The 1368-nt window shown below is 48.2% G+C and overlaps 1 protein-coding gene across 4 annotated transcripts in view; it reads right to left on the bottom strand.

The window, feature by feature from the left end:
• tgm2l (transglutaminase 2, like) overlaps nucleotides 1-1368 on the bottom strand; it is an 11861-nt gene that overhangs the window by 5012 nt on the left and 5481 nt on the right. The window contains exons 7-11 of one of the 4 annotated variants that reach the window (XM_024282299.2): nucleotides 1256-1312; nucleotides 1070-1190; nucleotides 887-990; nucleotides 676-818; nucleotides 497-596 (exon numbers count right to left, since the gene is read on the bottom strand). In XM_024282299.2, the coding sequence (XP_024138067.1) occupies nucleotides 497-596; nucleotides 676-818; nucleotides 887-990; nucleotides 1070-1190; nucleotides 1256-1312 (525 nt within the window). The remainder of the gene's footprint in view (nucleotides 1-496; nucleotides 597-675; nucleotides 819-886; nucleotides 991-1069; nucleotides 1191-1255; nucleotides 1313-1368) is intronic. The other 3 variants (XM_036212507.1, XM_036212508.1, XM_036212506.1) reach the window with 3 other exon arrangements.

The raw sequence follows: 1368 nt of genomic DNA, 5'->3' as shown, positions 1-1368 counted from the left end.
CGTGTCCAAAAACATGCTTCATAGGCTAGAGACTGGAGTCTCTAAATTCCCCCTAAGTGTCCACAGTGTACCCCGCCTTCACACAACAGTAGCTGTGATCGTCACGGATCCAGCAGGTTCTGAGGATGCACCACATTTTTGGGATGGATCCTAAACGTATCCAAACGTATACAAAGATTAATGATGCTTCAAAGAGAAAACAGAAATGTTGTGATAATCAGAACAAAATACAATGTTCCTAATAAATGCTGAAATGTTCATCTGGTGTTGTCTGCATTGCTTGACTGAATTTCAAAATGAACCCATTAGCCACCACCACTCTGTCTGCCAGTCTCCAACAGACCTCTTAATAAACAGCAGGGCTTCAATTAGAAGATACGCAGTACTCAGCAATCGTATCACTCCAAAGAAATAAAAATGCAGAGATAAGAAAATCCAAACTTTGTTTATTTGGGGATGTGAGTGCGGCGTGACATGAAAGTTTAGATTTCCTCACCTTCAGGATATTTGTAGAGCAGAGTGATATCTTCTCTGCTGTCTCCATAAACACTTTTAGTGCTGATTTTTCTTCCCACTGAACTCTGGTCAACATGGATCTAAGACCAGAACCAGGACGTTCCTTGTTAAACTGGTTTCAAACAAGCTCTCATGGTTTCAACTTTTAAAGAACGAGACCTTCTGTCGCTGGCCGTCTGGAAGGACCCTCCAGTGTGTGATGTCAGCGTTGACCTCTGCAAATATAAAGGGAGCGTCGTACTTCACTTGCAGGTTTCCCTCCTTAATGGCCGTCACTGGACATGGACCGCAGCAGAACACGCCTGAGGAGCAAACCTTCATTGATTCTGTGTCCCGTCACGTCAAAAGAAGGTCAAAGGTGGTTCTGTACCATCACTTCTTTCTTGTGGGGTCGGGTCCAAAATCTGCCATCCATTATTTCCTTTTGGAAGATCATGTCTCCTCATCCAGGACTCAACCCAGCAGTGGAAGTTCCTGAACCAACGAGGAGAGAATAGGATTCAGCACAGGGAACTGGCGGCAGTCCTGAGCAAAACTCAGAGTTTGGTCCCACCAGTAGCTGTCCTTCCGACTGTTGAAGGTGTCCACCAAGTCCACGCAGAGGTTCCCGTCCACGTCATGAGCCGAGCAGAAGTTGGTGACGAGGCGTGTGGGGATTCCCAGACAGCGCAGGACTACGGAGCGATCAGGTGAGTTTGATCATCGACACGGGGGCGGTCGACATCGGACGGAGTCTCACCTGTGCACGCCACACCAGCAAACACCCAGCACTGGCCGTACTTCACCGCCCTGGCACCAGAGCTGCTCCACTGCCGAAGGATCGGGACACTGCCGGTCCATTTGCTTGGAACC

The sequence above is a fragment of the Oryzias melastigma genome, linkage group LG6 (assembly GCF_002922805.2).
Source record: "Oryzias melastigma strain HK-1 linkage group LG6, ASM292280v2, whole genome shotgun sequence".
In the NCBI taxonomy this organism is placed as follows: Eukaryota; Metazoa; Chordata; class Actinopteri; order Beloniformes; family Adrianichthyidae; genus Oryzias; species Oryzias melastigma.
This window is presented reverse-complemented; position numbering and strand designations above follow the sequence as displayed.